Genomic DNA, 17,756 nt, shown 5'->3' with positions numbered 1-17,756 from the left:
TTTTTGATAAAATTGCAGCTGGAGGTATTTGTGTCATCAACAGCCAGTCCCTTGAGGTCTTGTTTGATAAAACAATTTTGTGTGGATATTAAAAACTAGTCAGGCTGTAGGGGAGTGTTTACAGGTTCCATAGACTGTCAGCCAAATGTATTTATCAAGCAAGCAACAAGACTCTGGAACATCAGTTTGGAACAGTAATTCAAAAAGCATATTTTTGTATGTTAGAGACAGAGTATGTAAGTAGGGCTTTGATGATACTGTTTTGCAACTACCCATCGAAGCAATATCTTGTGGATACAGAGCCTTTGAAATGTATTTGTAAAAATTAAAAGTGGTTTTCTACAATATCCTGAAAGCATCACAACATTACAGCTCTTGGTTTTTCAGTAGATACATGGATATTAAAGCAATCAATGTCTTGGTATATGCCACAATGCTATAGTAGATTATAGTACTTCCATTCCATCATTACTGCTCTGGTTGCCTCTGGTTGGGGCATGTAGTTCAGTGAAACCTAAGAGCTCTCTGGCTGATAATTCTAAATGACCCTCCCTCAACTGCAAATCTCAGAATGCAACAGGAGGCAGCCAGAGCAGTAAAAATGGAACAGCAGCAATATAAGAGTGTAGTGCAGTAATTAACTTAGATACAAAGCTTTATTTTATTACTTTGTATAATCATACCTGTACTTACGTTACATTCATCACGTTGCGGACATTTCTTTCTTTTTTTTAAAATAGTAAAAACGAAAGCAATGAGCCTGATAATCCAGGTATCCTGCTGCTGTAGAAGCCATTATGCCAGTTACCTTACTAAAATATATTTAAGATCCTCTGCACTCCTACCAGCAAAGCAGAAATCTAAACAATTCTAATACAAGCAAGATATCACAGCTTAACAATGCTGATAGGCACAGTGAGATGATTCATGTCAGTGTCAACATCACCACTACCCAGAAATCCTAGTGTTGCACCCTGACAGCACCCAATTAATAGCAACGCACAGAATGCATAAATTAACTTACAACAATGGTAGATTCATCCTGATGAGTGTGTAGTACATCCAGACATAGCACTATTCTATCATCAGGTAGCTAGGGATACACCATCATGGTGCCTGAACAATCCCTTGTACATTCCTTTCAGCTACTCCAGTTTCTTCATTCACTTCCACATTTGCTCAAACTGTTGTTACAGATTTACTTCAAATAAGAATTGGAAAACACATACATTATAGATTGCCTTTAAATTATCATTTAACGGCATGTTTTGCAGAAAATAACTACCTCTCCCAAAATCATACCTTCTTAAATGTATTTCTTTTAAAATCCTCAAATACTGTAGATTTTGCATTTCATAGACTAGTCTTTTTTAATTAAGATGATATTTATCAGTCAAATGCAAATTTTCTTTCACTCATTGTTTGTAATTAAAATTTTCATGGAGTGATGGAAAAAATGTATTCTCTATACAAAGTAGAAGATAAAAACAGGGATTTGAGACCAAAGCACTGAAAATAAAATTTTGTTCTAGGTGAAGAATTAAGACCTTCTGTGTGATTATATGTCACTGAATGTTTCATCTTATAAATTGAAATCATTTTAGAACTCCCAGGCTATTTGGTATAGGAAACCAGCAATTATTTTTCATGTGTCAGAGACCAGCACCATATTTATGCCAAATTGCTTTCTTCTTTATCAGAAGTCACCCAGGACCAGCAACCAATGGCTCAGGGACCAGCTCTGGTCCAGGGCCACCAGTCTGAGTAGCACTAATTTCTTTCTACAGCATTTCATTTTTATGAAGAGCATATAAGTGTATGTTATGAAAAACATGTAGATTTATCAGTTTATCATCTTACACATTTGTCACTGAAAGAGAGTTGACAATGTATTAATTACTTTTTCTCATTTCTATTTTCTTCTTCACAAAACACTCTCAATAATACCTTTTTTTCATCCTTTGGATAGCTTCTGCATAGTCTTGCTGTCTTCTTATTTGTTTGTTTTCAGACTTTTCCAACTTAATAGTCCCTCTCTCAAAATCTATGTTGATTTGAAAAACATGACAGAAAATGTCATGTTTGGTTAGTTTGAAGAGATCAGCTTATAAAATGTGAATTTACATGCTTGAAATGTTAAGGCTTACTGTGCCATCTCCAAGGCTCCTAAAATCACAGAGATGTAGCAATCGATGTATAGGATTAGAGGTTAAGGTGTGGGTGAGAATGAGGAGTTGTCTACACTTGGGGGAAATATCCAAATGGACTCACACCTGCATCCACCCCAGAATGCTCTCAAACCTGTTTTCTCTACCGTAGTTGTTTACACATATCTCTGCTTTGTTGCTGTGGTCCTCCACTGCTGATTTTCCTCCACCAGCTCCCAGAGCCACAATAGATTGCTACCTGGCAAGCACCACCATTTAGTAATGTCTGGACATTTTTTTCCAACTTCTGAGTTTTTCCAACTTCTGAGGCATCCTGCACCTCAGAGGCTGTCACTAGCAATGGTGCCAAGCAGGGAAAAACAGTTGTAACTGTTGTTCTGGGCAAGGAACTGGCTCAGATGCTGGTAAATGGTGGCACCTGCACCTGCCAGGCAGCAATATGTCCTGGCTCTGGGAGATTATCTTTCCTCCCCTCCATATCCAGAGCGGATCCATTGTTAACAGACAGGAACACTGGCATATTTTTTGGGGGGAAACTTTGGCCAAAATTTGAGTTTTAAAAATTCTGTTAAAAACCTTATACACCCAGTTTGCTGCTGATAGGGTTGTACGTTGTGTATCCTTTTAGCACCAGATTCATGGGAAACACTGTGTGTTTAATATCCTGATTGTGCCAGATTCAGAAGCATACAGGGTTCCCCCCCTTATATAGAGAAGCCCTGAGTCATCAAATCCAGCTTTTTCCCTTTTCCTTTCCTTTCTTTCTCTTCTTTCTGAATATGCTAAGAAAGAACAAAGATGGATAAGGTCTGGTAGTCTATGGACCATTTCCCCACCCTGGAACCTTCAGGGTGTGATGAGAAAGTTAGAGGCGTTATTAGAGGAGGTAGTGTTTTTTCTTTATGTGCTGTGAGATTGTCTTAATATTTTCTTTAACTGAGTTCTTTTTAATATGTATAATCTCAACTTTTCTTGGATCTGAAGTTAGGTTTTTAGTGTTAGTTTTAGTATTATTATTATTATTATTATTATTATTATTAACCTCATACATTTACTGGTGCCTCAGAAAACTAGTAATGATTTTCCTAGACTAGTAGCTTGTGTAAATGCATTTTTAAAGACTTAATCTGTCACATCAATCCAGATATCAAGGCATGTGTGTGTGATGGGTCCAAAACACACTGCATAAACAATCATGTTTGAGACCACTCTGGATGAATGCTAGGGAATTCTGCGAACTGTAGTTTTGTGAAACATTTAGCCTTCTCTGTCAGAGAGCTCTGGTGCCACAATAAACTAAATTCCCAGAATTTCCTAGCACTGAACCAGGGCAGTTGAAGCAGTCTCAAACTGGATTATATTTCTGCAGTGTGTTTTGGGCCATGGAGAGGTTCCTACATGAATGTAAAAATAAATGCCTAGTAACTGTCCTAATTCTTGATGTGAGAGCCTCTGCTATTGTGTGTGGCATGTTGGCCTAACACCCCTGGTTTCTGTGGTCAAATAGAGATTTCTCTTGGACATTTTTAAAAATAGCACCACTGTCAAGGCTTTGGGAAGATAAGTGTATTTAGGATTAGAGATCCTGGAACTATTTTTAAGGTGAGGGGCTCAACTTTGGCAGCCAGGCTGTTATTAATATTGCCTGCTTGCAGATACTTTCTGCCCAGCCATTTTCACTGAAACCTCTTTACATATGAATGCTCCTGTAAGCAAAGTGTGCACTTAGAAGGGCCCTCCAAGTATTCACTGAAGTAAATAAGCATATGATATACAACTGTCTTTAATATTTCTAAGAGTTGAAGGCACACAACAACAACATTTCTTAATACTTGGTCATTTAGGAAATATCTGGTTCATAATTTGTGAAGAGTCTCAATTACATGGGAGTCTTGGGGGTCAAAATTTGCCAGATCATTTTGATCTAAATCTTGGGGATGGTTTGAACCCTACCACAGCCACATGTCCATGTGTAGGATTGATTACTGCTATAACTGAGTCAGAAGTAACCATAAGCTTTGTGGTGTTTTTGACTCCAAATTTTGTGAAAGGTTCATTGTAATGGGATCCTCACAAAATGAACCACTTATCTGACCAGAAGGGATAGAAGAGCTGGCAGTTTCTGCTGGACTCGATGCCTTTCCCCATTGCCAATATCTTCTCCTTTTGTGTCATGTCTTTTTAGATTGTAAGCATGAGGGCAGGGAACTGTCAATCTGTAAATTTCTGTGAGACCCTTTGTGGCTGAAGAATGGGGTAGAAATACTCCAAATAAATAAATAAATAAATAAATAAATAAAGTTCTGTAAAAATATAAAATATTTGTATGCTTATAAGAAAAGACAGGCAAAAAGTGCTATCTTAATCCCAATCTTGAGAGGTGTTGCCAATTTCATTTGCAAATGCAGAAATAATGCATGTCAAGAATTTAAGAACAAGTTAGTTAGATAATTGCCTTGCTTACTGCTCACTTGAACCTTTTGCTGCAGTTTTATGTTAGACTGAATCTCTTAAACTTTTTGTTAAACTGCCATGGTTATAGGCAACTACAAAACATTTAGGGCTTATTTCTTCTGCTAGATATTACATAAAATATGTAAAATATGCTACATCTGTAAAATCAGATTAGTGCTTAATTTAAACTGTCACGACACTGCATGTCAAAATAACACGATGTTTTCTTTCCCGGGTGCTTAAGAATGAAAACACTTGATAGTTCTTGATTCCCATGGCATAATTTTTCACTATGATATGGGGAAAATCCTACCTATGTTTTTAGAATGCATTCTTTCTCATTACCAATGACATGAATTATACATATTATGTTGCATTGTAGAGATTTCAATGTTATTTTTTCTTTACTAGACGGTTGGAGCAAAATTCAATCAAGACTATCACTGCTGGAGCTTTCTCGCCATATAAAAAGCTAAGAAGAATGTGAGTGGAGAATATTTTGGAATTTATATAAAAATATTTTGATTTTTTAAAAATGTAGCATGGTTAGACAAAACATCTACCATCAGCATGTAAGTACTTAAGAATGCCTGACAGGTGACAGATTAGCTTTCAGCTAATGGCTCTGCTTGATTGTTGGGTCTCTGTGTTCCTTTCTTATTTTAATGTGACACCTATGCCAATTTATTAATACAAATGCAGATGATTATATACATTGGGCATTTAATAAATATCATCTATTTTTGAGTTATAGCATTGTGATACAATGTCTCTGATAGTCTCTGATAGTGTGATACTGAGTTTCCGTTTTAATGTAATTCCCTGCATACCAAATGTACAAAATACAAGGTTGGGCAACTGCTGGGCTTGAAGGGTCGTTTTGGTGTCCTGCAGTACTTTAAAGAGCTGCACTCCTCATGCCCCCTTTGATTTTTTTTAAAATAATGTTTTTAATCTTGGAGTTGTGAGGAGGGAATTTTCCTGTTGTGGGGGGACCTTGAGCTGTTTTATGCTCGGGAGAGATCCTTTTTGAATCAGGAAATAAAGTGGAATTTGATATCTAGCTTACTTTCTGGTTTTAGAAAGTCCTCTCCTGGACTTCAAGGAGCCTGGGAAAGACAAGGTGAAATTGCACCTACATCCCCTAATAATTTGGGAGAATGAGGGCCCTTGGGGACTACAAAACCAAGCTTGCATTGAACTCTCAGGCTGCCCTTTGCTCATCCTTTCAGATTATTGCCAACATTTAATCCATTGTTTCTGAATGATATAGTGAATAATAGAAAAAAGGTTTACTAATTAGCTGTTATGATTAACCCAGATGTGTTGTGTAAACTTAAAACAATTGGCTATTTGTTTTCTTTTCAATGAAGAAGAAGCTTGATAATAATAAGCATTTGCTTGAATTAATGCAGTATTATCTCACTTCTAATTTTAGTGATTTGAGTAATAATCAGATCTCAGAGGCAGCACCAGATTCTTTCCAGGGCCTGCGCTCACTAAATTCACTGTAAGTAATACTGTCATGTCTTTGAAGAAATGCAAAATAAATAAATAAAATGAAATGAAAAATTCCTAAGGTTCTCATTTACAGTCAAGCCTGATGGCATGATATTATGAAATAATTTTGATGACATTAGGCCTCCACTGGGAGAGGGCTCTTGGATTATAGCAAAGGTCCACAATATTTCTAATATTCCTGTACTGGTTAGACAAATGCTTTCCAAGTGGACAACAGTAAGGGCATGATAGGATATATATATACTGTATCAAAAACATGGAAGGTAAGATAGTTTGGCTAGAGTCTTTTGGTTTTATATGTACACGTCTCTAGAAAAGAGCAGAAGGTGAGCTGTGTCTGGACGGGGTAACCTTGATTCTCACTGCTTTTTAAGGCTTGAGTGGGGATTTTTGTTTCTTTGTTTCTGCCCTGTGGTCTCCATGGGCACATGGTCTAAGTGGTTGGGGCATCTTTTGTTAATTTACTTCTTCCCTTGGGTATTCATGACCACATGGACTAAGGGAACAGGGATTCTGCTGAATAACTGAGTTGCTTGGGGGCAAGGCGAAAACCCCAGAATTAAGAGAGGGGGAGAAAAGGAATACATGGATAAACAACTACCGAGACACAGCAGATATGGTGGGTGACACTGATGGAGAAGCTCATAGTAAGAACATCAGTAACACTATAGGTGATGCATGCTAGCACTGTGCAGAGGAAGCTTATGGTTAACCATCTTGCAGAATCCTCTCACCAAGAACACCCTATGTTCAGAGAGCTCAGAATGGAACAAATGGCAGGACCAGGACACAAACAGAGCAAAAATAAGGAAGCAAAGGGGATAATCATAAAGAGAGAATTAAACAAAGGCACAGTAGAATACAAAAAGGCAGGAATCCAAGCAGCAGATGCACCCAACAAACTAAAAAACATTCAGAGCAGAACTAGACATATTGTAGGAACATGGAATGTGAGAAGCACGAGCCAAGGAACACTAGACATAGAACTTCATCACACGGGCCCTGGAGCGGGCCTGTTGCGTGCCAAAAAGGGGGTGTTCTGGGAATGGGATGGGTCCCAGAATGCATTTTACTGCATAGAGGAACACCGCAGCTGCCGCCGGGCATTCCAATCGTGTCCCCGCTCCATTCCAGGGGACGCAATTTGGGAGAATTGTTCAAAAGCATTTTTCCAAATCACATCCCCTGGAACGGAGCAGGGACGCAATTGTAATGCCCAACGGCAGCTGCGGCATTCCTCCATGCATTAACATGCTTTCTGGGACCCATCTCATTCCCAGAATGCCCCCTTTTTGGCACGCAATAGGCCCATTCCAGGGATCATGCGATAAAGTTCATAGTAAAAAAGGAAATGGAACGCATAAACATAGCAGTACTAGAGGCAAGCAATCTAAAATGAACAGGAATGGGTCATTTTGATTCAGACAACTACATAGTGTTCTAATCAGGAAATGAAAAGAAACAAGGTGGCTTGTATATGTACCAACCATAGAGGCAGAAGAAGCACACAACTGAGAGATTCTATGATGCAGTCCAAGAAGAAACTGACAACACACCAAAACAGGATAGCGTGATAATAATAGGTAACTGGAGTGCTAAAACTGTAGGACAATTTGGACTAGGAGCAAGGAATGAAGCAGGAGAATGACTGATAGCCATCAGTTTGTGAGGCCATCAGTCTGTTTATCACAAATACATTCTTCATACAACTAGAGAGCAGAATATACACACGGATATCACCAGATGGCCAGTACAAAAATAAAATATACTGCATAATTGGAAAGAGATAATGGAGGAATTCCATTCCTGCAGCAACAACTATACCAGGTGCTGATAGGAATAGAACCAGAACCATGAATGCAACTGTTGTAGTGTGCAAGAATAAAAAAGAAAATACTATAATAAACAATGCAGATAAATAGGAAACAATAACAAAGAAGAAAGAACAAAAGACCTCTTTCATAAGAACTGCAAATTCAAAGGGAAATTCAAACCAAGGGTAGGGTTGCTCTGTGATCAGAAGAGGAACATGCTAAATGATCATGATGAAATAAAAAGATGATTGAAGCAATACATGGAACAGCTATATAAAAAAGACAAAAAAATGAATGACACGTGAAATAGAGAATCATTAGAAGATGAACCCCAAATTTTGGAAAGCAAGATGAAAGCAGCACTCAGAGAAATTGGAAAGAATAAATCACCAGGAATAGACGATATCCCAATCAAACGGCTACAAATCACACAAACAGAATCAATTCCAATGCTAACCCAAATATGCCAGCAAATATGGAAAACAAACAGTGGCCAACAGATTAGAAACGATCAATATATGTCCACAAAATAGGAGATAAAAAGACTGTGCCAGTTATAGGACCATAGCATTAATTTCCCATGCAAGCAATATTATGCTCAAACTTCTGCAACATAGACTCCAATCATATATGGAGAGAGAATTGCCAGCTGTCCAAGTGGGGTTCAGGAAAGGAAGAGGCACTAGGGATCATATCGCAAACACATGATGGATAATGGAGTGAGCCAAAGAATTCCAGAAGAAATTGTTTGACCTAAATTTCTTGACTTATACATGATTATATACGGTAGTATCATCTGCCCTCAGAGGGCTGAACAGGAACTCCAGACCTTGTATCCAATGTGCTCTTCCACTTTTGCCATTAAGCCTTTGTACTTAGGGCCTCATTGCCACTTACAGGTAAATCAGTGTGCGATCCGAATCGATGGATCAGTTTGACAGCGGAGCGTGGTTCCCACTACATTTGCCCCAATGACATTTTTCCCTCCAAAATAAGCCATTTGTGGGTTCCATTCACAAACGAATCGATTCAAAATGATTCAGTTCCAGCCAGCCGAAGGAGAAATTTGAATCAATTCTTATCCGCATGTGGTTCACACTTGAGCAGAATGGATTTATCGAAAAAGCGAAAAAAATAAGTGTCAAAATGATGCGGGTTAAATGGGTCTAGTGCATGGCCTCCCTCTTGGAATCGCTTCAGTGATTTGGATTAAGTGGGAACCAGGGTCGTTTGAACTGCTTCAAACCGATTCACAATCCAATTTAAAAGGTAGTGGGAGTGAGGCCTAGATTTCAGTAAATTTAATCATAGCATATTTTAATTAGGTTGCAATAGACTAGGTTTTTTACAGTGTTTCGCCTTAGAATAACAGCCACAGTTCCTGAAAAGCTTACTTTGGTTGCTAGTAATGTTGTTTAGGAAACATCAGTGAAAAGACTGCACTACTTTAAGTGGACCTGATCTGAACAAAAGCAAAATGAAAGGAGATTAACATGAACTCCACAGTGAAAGACTACTGATTATTGAGAACTGGCTGGTATATTCATGTTCTTTAGAATATATAGGTTTGTGTTCCAGCTCAGGAGTCTTTGTTCTGCTTGTATCAAGGGCATGTGTTTTAGAAGACCTCTAGATAAATTAATTGCTTTTTCCAAACAATAACCTTTTGGGATATTTTTTTTCAGTGTTCTCTATGGAAACAAAATCACAGAACTTCCCAAAGGTCTGTTTGAAGGGCTTTTCTCATTGCAGTTGCTGTAAGTATTTATTTGCTAAAGTCTTATTTGTGCTCAATGAGAAAAGAGCTTTTGGTTTATAGGTGGTTTGTAACAGGGTGTGTATCAACCTTTTGGAACTGCTTTGTGTCTCGAAGTATAAAACTTTTGAACATGAAAAGGTTTTATGGCTCTTTTATATGCTATACTTTTGTTTTCCAACAAATATTTTTTTCTTGTTGATAGATTTTTGTTTTGTTTTGTAAGTGTTAACAAACATTTCATGCCTTGATTACTTTGTTTTGTGTGTTTATCTCCGTGTGTACACATTGAGCCAGCATGGCGTAGTAGTTTGAGTGTTGGACTGTGACTCTGGAGGCCAGGATTCGAGTCCCCACTCAGCCATGGAAGCCCACTGGGTGACCTTTGGCAAGTTACACATTCTTAGCCTCAGAAAACCCCATGATTGGTTCATCTTAGAGTTGCGCAAGTCGGAAACAACTTGAAAACACAAAACAAGCACTTTGAGAATTCAAATCCTTAAACTTTACTGTTCCTCGGTTATTTAGTGATCCCATGCCATATGCGGGCTTCACTACCGCGGCTTTCAGCATATGCTGAAGTCGCGGTACAATCTAGTGAATGGCACCCATGCCACTCCATGTGCACACACCCCATTATTTTCAATTGGATGCAAGCATACATGATTTCCCCCTTACTGGGGGGGGGGGGAGGGAGGGGGTCCCAGAACAGATCCCCTCTGTAAGGGAATGGACGACTGTATTTTCATATATTTTTCCAACCCTTGTGATATATATGAATGAATGATAAAGGCAAAATGTGCTGTTCTTTATCCTGTTTTTGAAGAGTTGTTTATTTGCTTAAACAGAGATAAATTGTACCCTTTTACAACTCAATAGGGACCTAAATACCTTAAAGGTGCCTGATCTTGGAAGTTAAGCAGGATCAGCACAGGTTAATACTTGGATGGGAGACCATGACCAAATATGAGGTGTTATAAGCTATATTTCAGAGGAAGGAACTGGCAAGGCCACCTCTGAGCATTTCTTGCTTAACAAGACCCCTCATGGGTTTGCCATAAGTCCACAGGTGACTTGAAGGCACATTCAAATACATTAAAAAATACAGCTTAATAATTTGAATGCATTTTAAAAAAACGAAAATAAAAGTCTAGTGAATGAGAGAGAGAGAAATGAAATATTACAAGACTACATAACAGTATCAGTGATAATATTTTCAGGGTGGCTTTTCAAGTTTTGTGGGATAAACGGCAATCCTTGTCCTTTTCCCAAATTAATCTTAAAATATGGTCATCTGGTGGTGGAGAAGATCAAATCTATTAATTATTGCTTTATATCTGTATTTTATTTGTTTGAAACTAGCACATTCAACTAGAGTATCTGCACTGCAAAATTAGAACAGTTTGATACCATTTTAACTCTCACAGCTCCATTATTGTTAACCGCCGTGATCATTGGAACGGCGGTATATAAATAAACCTTCATTCATTCATTCATTTATTAAATACTGTTGTTGTTGTGTGCCTTCAAGTCATTTCCAATGTATGGCAACCATAAGGAAAACTTGTTGTGGGGCTTTCTTGACAAGATTTGTTCAGAGGAGGTTTGTCATTACCTTCCTCTGAGGCTGGGACTATGTGATCTGCCCAAGGTCACCCAGTGGGTTTCATGGCTGAGCTGGGAATCGAATCCTGGTCTCCAGAGTTATAGTCTAACACTCAAACCACTATGTCATGCTAGCTCTATTTTAATAAAACGATTGTATCTGAAATAACACTATTAAGATACATACCTAAAGAAAGTTGTATGTGATTGATTGACTGATTTGATTTAATTTTAATACTATTTTTCTCCCAATATGGGATCCAAGGCAGCTCACAAATTTGAGTTAAAACAAAATACAGTTAAAACTATGAAAAGATAAGGAAACAATCACATTAAAACATCAATTGAAAACAGGTTTTAAAAGTGCATGTGTATATCTGAAAGAACCTTGAGCTTGCTTGTTCTGCCCTGTTCTTCTCCAGGTTCCATCAATGTGTGGCCAGTGGCTTGCTGGCTGTTTGGCTACATATTCCTTTCCAAGTAAACACACCAGTGAACATATATTAGCATTTTCATTTTGTTTTAAGTGAGAAGGTGTGTCACTGTGTGTCCTGAGTGCAGGGATACGGTACATTCCTTGTGTAAAATTCTAGAAAATAAGTATGCTGAAATAATGTTTGTCAAAACACTGAAACTTAAAAAAAATACACCAAATTTTACTCTGTTCTGTAATTGCCTTTGGGTTCACAGATTATTGAATGCAAACAAGATAAACTGCCTGCGAGTAGATGCATTCCAAGACCTGCACAACTTGAACCTTCTGTCTTTGTATGACAATAAGCTTCAGACCATTGCAAAGGGCACTTTTTCCCCACTTCGAGCAATTCAAACCCTGTATGTATTAGAAGTGTCCATTTGTTTTTATGTACTTCAGGCTTTTAGTGTCTGTTCCCAAATAGAACAGGAAAACTTTGGGAACTGCAGAGACCAACCACAAATATATGAAAACGGTCTTTTCTTTTTATTTCTGAAAGGCATTTGGCTCAGAACCCATTTATTTGTGACTGCCATCTGAAGTGGCTGGCGGATTATCTCCATACAAACCCTATTGAAACCAGTGGTGCTCGCTGTACCAGCCCCCGCCGTCTGGCAAACAAAAGGATTGGCCAGATCAAAAGCAAGAAATTTCGCTGTTCAGGTAATTTCCTTCATTCAGCTGTTGCTTTCCTTTCAGTTTCAAAAAACTCATAGCCCCCCTACTCCCCAGAAAATAGCACTTGCAGACATCTTTAACAACAACAACCACCACCACCATCACAGCAAAAGCAGACTGGTTCTCAGCTGAATGATTTAGCCATCATGGCATCTCTGGACTGGGACCACTTGTTCGTGCAAGACTCCTGTAGTTAACACATTTGTTTCTCCCACCATGAGACACAAAATGTATGCAAAGCACTGGGAATATGTGGTACTTTATGTTGACATCATATAAATCAGATGCATCCCTCTTGTCAGTAGATTGTGGGAGGGAGGGAATCAACAAATTAAATGTTGAAAATAAAATGTATCCTTAGACCTTGATGTTCATAATACACAGGGAAGCTTATATCTTGCTGAAATGTACTGCTTGCTTTTTCTAATCATATTCCATTTCCTACTTACTTGTTTCTAAAGGCTAACTTCTGTCATCTGGTGTCCAGCTGTTCCAGGTGCATTTCATATTCCACAATTAATTCTGTCTTCAGTTTAAATACTAGAAGAAAGGACATTTGATCTGGGCTACATTTATATCTAGTCACATTATATCCGCAGTTGGTTTGAATACACATTTTTTCCCTCACAGTTACCTATAATTCACTGTAGTTCATACTCAGTCTAATATAATTAATTCTCTGCTTGCTGACATTCAGGTACATATTCTATTTTTTCTCTTTTTTATTTAGCTAAAGAACAGTATTTCATTCCAGGTAGGTTTGGCTTTGCAGTAAAATGGACTAACTGCAGGACCCTTTTCCTCCCTGACCCAAAGTATTTTTTTTCTTTTAACTTCTAAAGAACAATGCATGAATTTTAACCCTAATGAAAACCTTTTAGAATAGTGATAGTTTTCTGGTTTTGTTTCTTTGCATGCAGCTCTTGATATCCAACTCACAAATGAACAGATAAACTTTTGATGGAACTTGCTTTACACTTGTTAGGCTGCACCACCTGCTTTTACACAAATATATCTATACTTGTCTTGCATATCCTATTTCCTGTTGCTACTAACACCTCTGATTTCTCAGTGTAGCTAGTGAGCTGTTTTTAAATGAGAAGAATTCTGCTATGACTGTTGCTTGCTCACCTAAGACCTTTGATCCCTGTGTTTGTGAAATCACAAAAATGCCTCTTTACATTCTTTACAAAGACATAGAAGGGCTATATATGCCTTTCCATATAAGGCTTATACAAAAATACTTTTGATGAAAGAAAAATAACAAAAGTAGCACATTTATATCATACTTTTAATTAAATTGCTCAATCTGCTGACATATTCCACATGGATGATAGACACAGGCTCTAGCAGCTTAAATATGTTTCCTTTTTTTTCCCTGCAGTTAAGAAGCAGCTCTGGGACATCAGCATATAGTGCTGTGGGGAGAAACTGATTTTGCTGTGCCCAAGGGGAAGGGGGCCCAGTACCATGACATTGAGCATAAGGGGACAGAGCCACTGAGTTTATTAGGCTGTGTTTGCCCCCTCTGCTTCCTCTTTGGATCCAGCCACACACACACACACACACACACACACACACATACACACACACACACTTTGTGCAATGTAAGCCTTGCTGATTGCTTCTGTGCTGAGTAGGAACTTTCCCCCCTTTTCCATGGATTTTTTGCCTACCCTACACTGTATCTTAGGGAACTGGGAATTGGCAAATAGGCGGTCACTTGGCAGGTAGGGGGGGAGAAATGTAGGATTATGTTGAACACCTTTGGCACCTATTTTGTTAAGGTGATGGTTTCTGGAACTGCATCTTTGGGTCATGGGACCTGGAGGGTGGGGAGAGAGACTACCCTTAGGGCTGGCATGTGGGCTGTGCCCTCACTTTAAGTCTCACAATCTGGGGGAGGGATTCCCTGGGTTTGACTCCTGTTAGAGATAGCCAGGGAGCAGTCACTGTATTTTGCTCTTCTTGGGACTCTGGTGTTCACCCAGGAGATGCTAAGGAGAGGGTCTGGTGGAGATCTACTGCCTCAGTTGCTCTCTCACCAGGTTGCTTCTCCCATTGCTTATCACTGAGTTTAAATTATTTAAATCGTTTAATAGGTCAATAAAGTGTTCCGTATTCAATCCATGTTCTTGTGTTTGGTCTCTTTATTCCCATTGAGGGTCTTAAGAGTAAAAAAACAACAACCTCAAACCAACCCAGTCAACTCTGCACATTAGAGTGTCCCAAACAGGTGATAAATAATTGATAGGCAAAAGTGCTCAAAGGTCTAATGAACAGCAGATTCATGAACTCTGAGCAGAACATTTCAATTATAATTTATTGTTGACAATTTCTACTACAGTTTAAAATTCAGGAAAAACAGCAACCCTGTAATAGTTGGGTATGCAGTCAATGAAATTTGTTCTTTCAGACATTTGCGAGTGTATGATAGTCCACTTTGCAGTATTTTGTGTGCTGATTTATCTGTTGGTTTTGGCTGCAGCCACTTAAGCTTCGACTTTAACCAATATTGCTTTTACTGCTATGCAATACATTTTTATTTCAGGTAGAATGGACATGGCAAGTATTTTCCTGGCACTTTTCTAGTACTCTGGTTAAGTGCAGAAGGCTGTGATAAAAAAAAGCTCTTCTTGTAGAGGACCAAGGAAATCTATCTGAAAAATTATTCACATACTACATGTTTTAAAAAGCATTGTAGCTACAGCATCATTTACATACACTGGGGGCAAGTATAATGTACAAAGAAGAATGTATGTAGAAAGTGGCACACACCAAAGATTTAGGAAAGTATGAAGTCAGAGCTCTGTTCATTTGAGGTTCACTATTTAACTGAGCTAAGAACTGTAAGGATGAAACTGATCAGCAGTGATGATAGTTTACTGGATTATCAGAATTCCCAAATAAAGTGGAATAACCTTGTGGGAGGAAAAATCATTCCTTTTTAATTAATAGTCAGAAAATATTTATTTATTTATCCTCTCATAGTCCACCTGAGCCCCTGAAGCGATGCAAAACAAACAAAAACATTTAAAACAATACACAGTAATGCTGTAAAAGCGGTCAGTATCAAGCATCTTTAGCAGGCCATATACTCTCTTTTTCCCCCTTTTCAAAAGCATATTCAACATTTCTGATGAATGAGCAATTTATTAGTGGGATCAGCCAGTTCTTACTACATTGTAATTCTCATCTTTATAATTCTGGAAGGTAAAACTGTTAGCTTATTGAATCAAAAAGCCTCATGACAAAGCTTCTGCTATAGTAAGTTTGTTGGCTATTAAAAGGACTATGGGGGGTTGTATTGCTCTTGTCTATGATATGAATCTTTTGGGATAGCTGTGGCAAATAGAGAAATTTAGTCAGTATACTGAAACATACAATTGTTGACTGGCTATTCACCCCAGTGTGCAGAAATCAGTGAGGTACATAGCCTATCAGCCATTGACTGCTTGTACAGTGGTGACCAAGGCAGTCAGTATCTCCAGTGCTGTCTTCTAGCATGGTAAAGGCAGAAATTACCCCCGCCCTACCCCCCTTTTCATTTTGCCTTAGTTAAAATGCATGGTTCCTACCCGCAAACTACTTAACCTGCAAGCAGTGGTATAATATTGCAGAGTGACCTTAACCCCATAGGTAAGTCTAGCACATTTTAGTAAGGAGAAGACATGATGAAGTGATGATTCTTGCAAGTCATTAATTTATCACAAGAGGCATTAGTAATTTGCTACAAATATAAAAGATGCAAAATACTTTTGATCATATTCTTAACTTTTTTTCCTCCTTTAACATGGTGATAGTTTTCCACACCTCCCTAAGTAGTACTTTAATGTAAAAGTAAAAAGTATATATCTTCAAGTTACCTGTCAGCTTATGATGATCCCATGAATTCCATAGGATTTTCTTAGGTAAGGGGTACTCAGAGGTGGATTGCCATTGCCATCCTTTGAATGCAACCTACAGCACCAAGTACTAACCAAGTCTGACCCTGTTTAGCCTGAAAGGTCAGTTGTAGTCTGGTTGCATCTGGGTACTTAGATGGATGCTTTGTAGACAGGCATTTAAATAATTATTTCTAATCCGTATACTGTAAATATGAATAACATTGCACAGTAACCAATCTGATGTCATATTTTCTACTTTGCCAGGGTAAATTAATTATTATTTTTCTCTTTCTCTTGGACATAGCAATAGTCTAAATGCCATACAATCAAAGAAATGTAGGCTAAAATCCCGCTTCTCTGAATTTTATTGGGATTTTCAGAATGACTTTGATGAAGTCAGGCTATTACCAAATACCTTCCTAAGAAAAAGCAAGATTAGTGTTGTTGTTTCTAGGTGTTTGCTTTCTTTGCCATTGGGATCACTCTGTCTTTCTTTCCTCCTTGGCTGTCTTTCCTATTTCAGGAGTTCACCATTTGGGCTGTAAGTAGAGTTCACTGTGTGAACAAAACAACAGTATACTCCCCAGTCCTGCTGCACTTTCCACTTCTATTCTTGGTCTTTCTTTGCACTTTTTCCCCCCAAGAAGAACTCACTGATTGTTTGAGTTTCTTTCTTTTCCCCCCTCCCTGTCTCATCTACCCTCAAGCCATTACTAGATGATTCTTCCCCTATGTCTAGAGTGTAACCTCCATTCTGTAACTTGTGAAGAATGGTGACGAGATCTCCTTCTTGCAGTCTACGTTTGTGTCATTTCCAATTAAACTGTGTTACAGTGACAGTGGACATTCTGTAAGAAGAATGCTGTACCATCCCAAGCTCTTTCCCACTTTCCTATTCCTTCCTCTTTCTCCCATTTCTTCTCCTTGGCTTAAGTGGATGAAGTTGTGATAATTTAGCGAGATTTTCTGTTGTGCTTGATCTAACCATGTGGTTGCGAGGTATGAGTAAAACATGGTTCTGTCAAGCACCATGGAACGTCACGCAGCTTTCTACAGCATGGCAAGCTGCTGAGGCTTAAATCAGGATTACACACTTATATAAAACATGAAGAAAATGGGGCTTTAAATTTTTATGGTTCTGAGATTATGTAGACGACTGTGGTCAATGAAACAGAAACTAAAGAAGGGTAATGAAATGAAATACAATGATCTTCTTAATCCTGAAACTGGGATAAAATATATTAAACAAGGAGATGTATTCCCCCCTCCCCATATTGTTTAGCCATAAAATGAAATAGATTGGCTAACTTCTTAATCAGCAGAAACTACAGCTGTGAAAAGCTCAAGCAGTTAATGTTATTCCACCATGTGATCCTCCCCAACAAATTTCAAGCCCCT

The 17,756-nt window shown here is 38.3% G+C and overlaps 1 protein-coding gene across 9 annotated transcripts in view; it reads left to right on the top strand.

The window, feature by feature from the left end:
• Positions 1–17,756, top strand: part of SLIT2 (slit guidance ligand 2) — a 260,613-nt gene that overhangs the window by 176,268 nt on the left and 66,589 nt on the right. For 6 of the 9 annotated variants that reach the window (XM_089524739.1, XM_089524737.1, XM_089524746.1 and 3 more), the window contains exons 10-16: positions 5,034–5,105; positions 6,061–6,132; positions 9,643–9,714; positions 12,009–12,152; positions 12,293–12,456; positions 13,202–13,225; positions 16,882–16,899. In XM_089524739.1, the coding sequence (XP_089380865.1) occupies positions 5,034–5,105; positions 6,061–6,132; positions 9,643–9,714; positions 12,009–12,152; positions 12,293–12,456; positions 13,202–13,225; positions 16,882–16,899 (566 nt within the window). The remainder of the gene's footprint in view (positions 1–5,033; positions 5,106–6,060; positions 6,133–9,642; positions 9,715–12,008; positions 12,153–12,292; positions 12,457–13,201; positions 13,226–16,881; positions 16,900–17,756) is intronic. The other 3 variants (XM_089524738.1, XM_089524741.1, XM_089524744.1) reach the window with 3 other exon arrangements.

The sequence above is a fragment of the Sceloporus occidentalis genome, unplaced genomic scaffold, assembly GCF_023333645.1.
Source record: "Sceloporus occidentalis isolate IW3139 unplaced genomic scaffold, rSceOcc1.0.p SCAF_5, whole genome shotgun sequence".
NCBI classification, from domain to species: Eukaryota; Metazoa; Chordata; class Lepidosauria; order Squamata; family Phrynosomatidae; genus Sceloporus; species Sceloporus occidentalis.
This window is presented reverse-complemented; position numbering and strand designations above follow the sequence as displayed.